This window comes from Podarcis filfolensis (assembly GCF_964270895.1).
Source record: "Podarcis filfolensis genome assembly, chromosome: 11".
In the NCBI taxonomy this organism is placed as follows: Eukaryota; Metazoa; Chordata; class Lepidosauria; order Squamata; family Lacertidae; genus Podarcis; species Podarcis filfolensis.
This window is the reverse complement of record NC_139613.1, coordinates 57,175,609-57,182,198: the sequence shown is the minus strand read 5'-3', so window position 1 is coordinate 57,182,198 and position 6,590 is coordinate 57,175,609. Positions and strand designations below refer to the sequence as shown.

The 6,590-nt window shown below is 41.5% G+C and overlaps 1 protein-coding gene across 2 annotated transcripts in view; it reads right to left on the bottom strand.

Moving 5' to 3' along the window:
- Positions 1-503: 503 nt before the first annotated feature.
- Positions 504-6,590, bottom strand: part of LOC310744879 (transducin-like enhancer protein 1) — a 77,444-nt gene continuing 71,357 nt past the window's right edge. For both annotated transcript variants that reach the window (XM_083576789.1, XM_083576790.1), the window contains exons 17-20: positions 3,797-3,944; positions 2,999-3,149; positions 1,424-1,500; positions 504-1,143 (exon numbers count right to left, since the gene is read on the bottom strand). In XM_083576789.1, the coding sequence (XP_083432915.1) occupies positions 1,036-1,143; positions 1,424-1,500; positions 2,999-3,149; positions 3,797-3,944 (484 nt within the window). In that variant the 3' untranslated portion in view covers positions 504-1,035. The remainder of the gene's footprint in view (positions 1,144-1,423; positions 1,501-2,998; positions 3,150-3,796; positions 3,945-6,590) is intronic.

Genomic DNA, 6,590 nt, shown 5'->3' with positions numbered 1-6,590 from the left:
CTTTTTGGGGTTTTTTGCTGCAAAGTAGAAAACTGCCATGGGATACGAACCACAAGCTTCTTTACCATAGCATTTCAATCCTTAAACATTCACTTACAAACATTTTGAATAAACAATTCCTCAAAATTTAAAATGACATTATTTTCTGAATGTAAAAGTTATTGCTTTTCTGTTTTCTGCAGTACAAATGTGAATTCTGAATCCAATCTGTTTGAAGAAAACTGCTTATAGTAAAATAAGCCTCAGAGCTCAGCACAGAGTGTTGTATCCAACTAAGTTTTACTCAAAGGAGATGTGCTGAAATTAATAGACTCAAATTTGTCATGCCTCTGAATTTCAATGGATCTTCTCTTGTTAGGACTAGTATTTGATGCACCCTAGAAAGACTTTATCAAATATTGCAAAAACTCTACTCTAGCTTGTTACAAAATTTAGACCATAAAATGATTTTTTTTAAAAAATGACTTAAGGGGCATTGGGGTAGAGAGAGAAAAAAGAGACCATTTATTGATACTAAAGCCTTTACTGTATTAAACCAAATATATTTACAATTTATACAAATGTTTGATCTTCAACAAAAAATACAAAAACCCATATCCCAAGAGGCAAAACCAGGAAACAAGTTTATCCAAGATATCACTGCTCTACACAAGACAAGAATGCAGGTGGAATTGCAAGTGCTGAAACATAATCCCGCATATTCAAGCAATGAGCATGATTTTTATGAGGTCATAAAGAGGGGGGGAAACCAACCCAAAGGCTTCAACAATCTTCAGCAGACTCTGCTTTTAAAATCCATCAAAACTATGCTACATTAATTCATTTTGCCTTCTTGCTTCACATTGATCCAGGAGCTGGATACCAAAATGCTGCCTTCTGTTTAATACATGTTGAATAGCTTTGTGTGACATTGTGGAAATCAAGTTCTTCCTCTTTTTTTCTTTTTTTTTAATTAAGAAAGGTAAAATCTTTCTATGTCTACACATTAAGAATGTTTTGGCCCAGTTCAACTCGTTATGTCTCCAACACAATTTCTCAGTAGATAACTTCATAGACAGTAGCTTTCTTGTCTCCAGAGCCGGTAACTATGTATTTATCATCCACGGAGATATCACAACTAAGTACAGAAGATGACTCTTTGGACTAGAAGAAAAAGAACAGAGTTATAGTATAAATGTATGCAGTATGAGTGTCGGCGTGTCCCTCTTGTTTATTCTTTTCTAGAACATACCAAGTTCTGGTTTAAAAAGTCACTTGTGTTAAGATACATGCACAGAACAAGATAACCCCTTGTCCACTTCTCTGACCTCTCTGGTGAAAGTGTGAGACACAAATGTAAGACTGGTAATAATATCTTTGTTCTTACACCTCACCCACCACCACGAGGTTCAAATCCCTTTCATTGATATGCTGTTCTTCTTACCTGGAATATGCTTGCGCCATATGGGGTTCGCCAGGCATTTAAGAGGTTGTCTTTTCCAGTACTAACAAACCATTTGCCTGTAATGTGACCATCAATGAAAACACAGTCAAATAATTGACACTAACAGACAGACTTGCGTATTTTTTTTTCATATTCTCTTGTATCTAAAAGCACTTTTAGCATATGCCTAAAATGTTCCCCATGTTAACAGCTTTGCAGGTGGGGGTGGGCGGTAGGCTGTGAAAGATTGCACAAAGTCACTTTACAGAAAACCAGTATAGTAGCCTACTAAATTCAGCGGCCTGTCATTTTGACAAGCATTTGATGCATGGTTAACCAACACAGAGTGCCTGAAATCCGCCGCAGGGCATCCCCAAGCTCTCCTCATCCAGGACAAATCCACCTTTGTGGATTTATATAAATGATTTAACTAAAAAGGCATAACTAGCTCAGTAAAGCAATGGGCATCATTCAAAACTCCTGATATGCCAACATTCTATAGCCTCACAACCTAAGCAAACTATGGGCCACCAGCTGCGTATGAAAGCTGCTTTGATGATATTGCGACTTTATAGGCATAAGCTACCTCTCACTAACCTCCTGGGGGAGCTGGTAATAGGGTGTTACCTTTATTTTCCAGCTGTTAAACCAAAATAAATGAAAGCATTCAGGTGCCTTGCCCTGAGACATTCAGCTAAGGTGTGATTGGCTTGTAGAAATGCTGGCGACTTGGAGCCGCTCTTCTTCCAAAGTATGTTCTCCCTAATGGAGAGCACAGGTTGCGGGCGGGGCTGACAAGACACCTCACTGTTACTAGGCAAACGGTTTGGCCATCCTTTAAACAGGGGCGGGCTGTTACTGGGGAAATCTAGATGTTGCCATTTGTTGATTGACAGCCCTATTTGTTAAATACAATGCTCACAGGGAGGAACTTCCTCTTTTGCTGCTTACTTCGGATCACCCGCCCTCCCTTCCCTAATTTTAGGCTGTTTGCTTGACCTTGCTATGCCTGTCATGGGGTCGTCTGCTTTAGGGCAGGGGCCTGGTAGGAATTTTGTCCATTTGGCTGATTAGTGTGTGCCACTTGGTTTTTGCCTACTGCGTAGCAAATCGTCACAACTTGTAAGGTTGCGGTTAGGCATTGGTCTTGGAATTGGTTGGTGGAGGGGTATGGATACGGCTGTGCCTGCCCCTCCAAAATGCTGCTGCTGCTGCTTCAAGGGTTTTCCGTTAAAGGAACCCAGGGGCTCCCCATGCTTTTGTCCGAAACCCCCTGGCAAGGGGCTAGGGCCACGCAAGCCCCTGGGAGCATTCTGGGGAGAGGTGAGGCATGGTTCCCAGTCCCGTCTCTCTCCCCAGGTGACTTACCCTTGCTGACTTCGCGGGGGGTGCAAATGTCACAGCTGTCCCCGGGCGGGGTCAGTTAGTGCTAACCAATGCCTAAGCAACCACTCACATTGCTGTAATTTGAATAAAGTTGTGGCCAAAATTATGCCAAAAACCTTAAACAAAAATTAAGTGTCAATTGTGTTTTTCTTTGGGAGGGTGTCTTGGGGACCTCGACGCACAACTTACCGCAATAAGCAAACTTGAGTGACAGCACACAGCTCTCATGCAGATGAAGCTGGTATTTGTCTGGCTTATTTACATGCAGCACTTCCACATTACTGCTCTCCATTCCCACAGCCAGCCATTCACCAGTGGGGCAGTAGCCAAGGGAAAAAATCTTTAAGAGAGAGAGAAAGAACCCTTTATTTTTCTTGCAAATATTAGCAAGAAAGGAAGGAAACAAGAGACAATAAACTAGGGCTGCAATCATAAACCCCTTACCTGGGAGTAAGCCCCATTAAGTTCAATAGGACTTATTTCTGACTGTGCCATCACAAGTCATTTTGCATCTCTTTTAGAACAAGAAATCATTATTTGAGTCCAAATGGCAGCACTGATTGTTTATTAAATAAGAAGGGTGCATGCTAATTTTGCATTATGGGAAGCAATGGCACACATGCTTTGTCAGTGTTCTGGGACATTTCCACCTCCTTTGCTTTCACCACCCCATCCCAGGCAAAAAGGCCAAACTGCATTCTTAGCAGAGTCCAGTGTTTTAAGATACCGTTTTATTACAAAGCTGTCGGATTACCCCAATGGATGCTTCATTAACAATAACAGCTTTGCTCCACAGTAAATGCTTTGGCTGAAAGCAGCCTGAGACTATACCAGAAGCCTATGTGAATAATAAAAGCAGATGTGGTGCTAATAATTTTGCTAGCATTAACACTCTGACTTCACTCTGAAGTTAATAACCAAGATAAGATGGAAGTTGTTCAGTATACCAGTCAGTGCCTGAAATTTGCAGTAAGGAATACTAGGCACCTGGGATGTGAAGTCATGCTGCTGTAGCTGCCGCCCTTCTCTCAAGTCCCAGGATCTTACAGTGTTGTCCAGGCCTCCCGTCCAGAGCTTGGTACCATCATTAGAAATGTCAATACAGCTGGCTCCATCTGTGTGGCCCTGGAATTGCCTGATAAAACAAACCAGATTGAATAATGATTTCCTGCCAGAACTCAAGGTAAACACTGTTGTGTTGTTAGTTTTGGACTCTCTCTGTGTGTCATCTCCTCCACATCACCTGATGTGTGGCAAGCAGCAACACTGCTCGCCCACCCCAACCTGACATAAAATACCGCACTGTACAAAAAACTATTTTGCAGGTGCCAAAGCACATGGAATGTGCCACTAATCGTCTAAACAGGAACTAAGTGAACATTAGCAGAGATTTTGGAAAAGGTAAGTTGACAGTTTGAAAAACTGAAATGTAATTCACGATGACGACACCTGGAAATAAAAAAAAAACTTAACAGGCTCCTAGGCTAAACTCAAAGTACAGAGGACAAATTGCCTCAGCAGAGGCAGGCAGTTATTTATAGGCTTTGTTTAAGCTGTGAATCAAGAGCATAAAAAAAAAAAAAAACTTCAGCTACATAAACACATGCAGGAAGGGATCCAATAAACCTAATCTTTTTACTTGTGTTGGCTGAGCCTGCAAAATGATGCCCTTGGTAGCAAACAGGTCATGAGCAGCCATCATTATTCAACAATGTTTTACATTTTAAATCTCGGCATTTGGAAATCCCTACTCTTGGTAACAAAGAGTCAGCTCGAGCCTTCCTTAATCCCTAAACTGGAATGTTCTAAGGCGCCTGCCAGCCTTTTACCATCAGCAATTAGCTTCAGCTTCATGCTTTAAAAGCAAAAGAGGAAGGCGTAGAACGACTACCATGGGACACCCTATGAATCAACATGGCATGTCTGGAGTCGTTGGTCTGAAAATTCAAGGAGTTATCAGCTCGTGCTCTCCTTTTATTTTCTCTGACTTTTACCAACACAAGCAAGGGCAAGAAGTGAACCACAACAAATTGGCAACCAATACTTATTGCTCAGGAAGCCTGGCAAGAACTAAGCTGCTCCAGTCACAAGGTCTGCAACAAGAGAGTAAGCAGAAGCTCTTTATTCCAGAAGCCCACATTAGGAAATTATGCTGCTCAGGTAAATGACAGGTGAGCCGGTCTACCCCAAGCTTTCTCCATGTCTAGTATAGGCATGTGGTTACTTAGAAAGCCCTGTGTGAGATAGGACCTAAATATTCAGACTGCTTGAACACTGTGATGTCTTCTATGAAATGCCCTCCCTTCGGAGGTGTAGTTGGGCGCCATCTCAAGAAAGGGATCGGTTCCCTTTCTTGGCAGTGCCACTTCTAGCTGAGACTTGCTGTGTGGCAACGCAAGAGAGAGCCCTTTTTATGGTGATGCCCTAGCTTTGGAGCTCTCTACCCTCTTGAGATACCACTGGCACTGTCCTTACTGAGATTCTGATAACAACTGAAGCTATTTGCCCAGACCTTTGTTGGGGTTTAGTGCCAGGATGGACCTGCCTTTCTTAAATCATAATTTTATTATAGGGATGTGGAATGGGTGGCCTTACAGGGATTGGTGAACTATAACTCCCATTTTTCTCAACCAATGGCTATGCTGGATGGGGCTGACGGGCACTGGAGTCCAACAAGCTATGGAGGGCAACAGGTTCACCATCATTGTTATGCTGTGTTCATGAACTTGTATTTTAAACTGCAACCCTCTCTCTAGAACTGTATTTACAATGAAGAGTAGGCAGAAAGTATTTTAAAGATATAAATGTCCCTTTATTTGCCCATGCTTTTGCTGGTTGCTAGGCTGTAGGTTCAGGCTGGAAGTATCAGATCTGCTCTGCAGCTATAAGATGGACATTTTAACTGTGGTGTTTTAGCTGCTCCCATTGATTTATGAATTAGATCTGATGGTTTAGGTTTAGTTTTTATGATACATAACTTACACATGTGGTCCAATGAAAGGCAGGGTAGATTTTCAAAAGACATACATTGATACATACATAAAAATGCCCAGTTATTCTCTAACTAGAGCTCACCATCCAACAATTACCTTGGATTATTGTCCAAGAAAGCTCCATCTATCTATCTTCTCTTGCATGAACTCAGCCAACTAACACAATATGATTGTGGTCCTATAGTGGCATTAGAGGTCAGTATGAAGGAAGTTAGTCATGATCTATGTGTGCCACTAACTTGGCACAGCACTTGCACACCTCTTCCTAGAAAGTGCAAGTACGAAACCCCAAGGTGGTTGTCACCAATGGAAGCGAAGGCTCAGAAAAAGCTCAATATGGAGGCCAAATGGCCGAAATATTGGGAAATTCTGGAACAAGAGGGACACAGATTAAAACTGCAGAGTTTTGAAAAACTAAAAAATAGAGTGCGAGATTGGCTTCATTATTACCAAATAATGGAAGCATATAATTTGGATAAAAAAATTGGCTTCCAGGTGGAAAAATCAAAATTGGAAACAGAACTGTTAGATCCCAAAATTAAGAACTTGTCAAGAATGTATAACTTGCTGTTGAAATGGAACACTCAGGATGAAATGGTGAAATCAGCTATGATTAAATGGGCTCAAGATGTTGGACATAACATTATGATGGCTGACTGGGAACAGTTATGGACCACAGGTATGAAGTTTACGGCATGTAATGCCTTAAGAGAAAATATAATGAAAATGATCTACAGGTGGTACATGACACCAGTCAAGCTTGCAAAAATTTATCATTTGCCCAATAA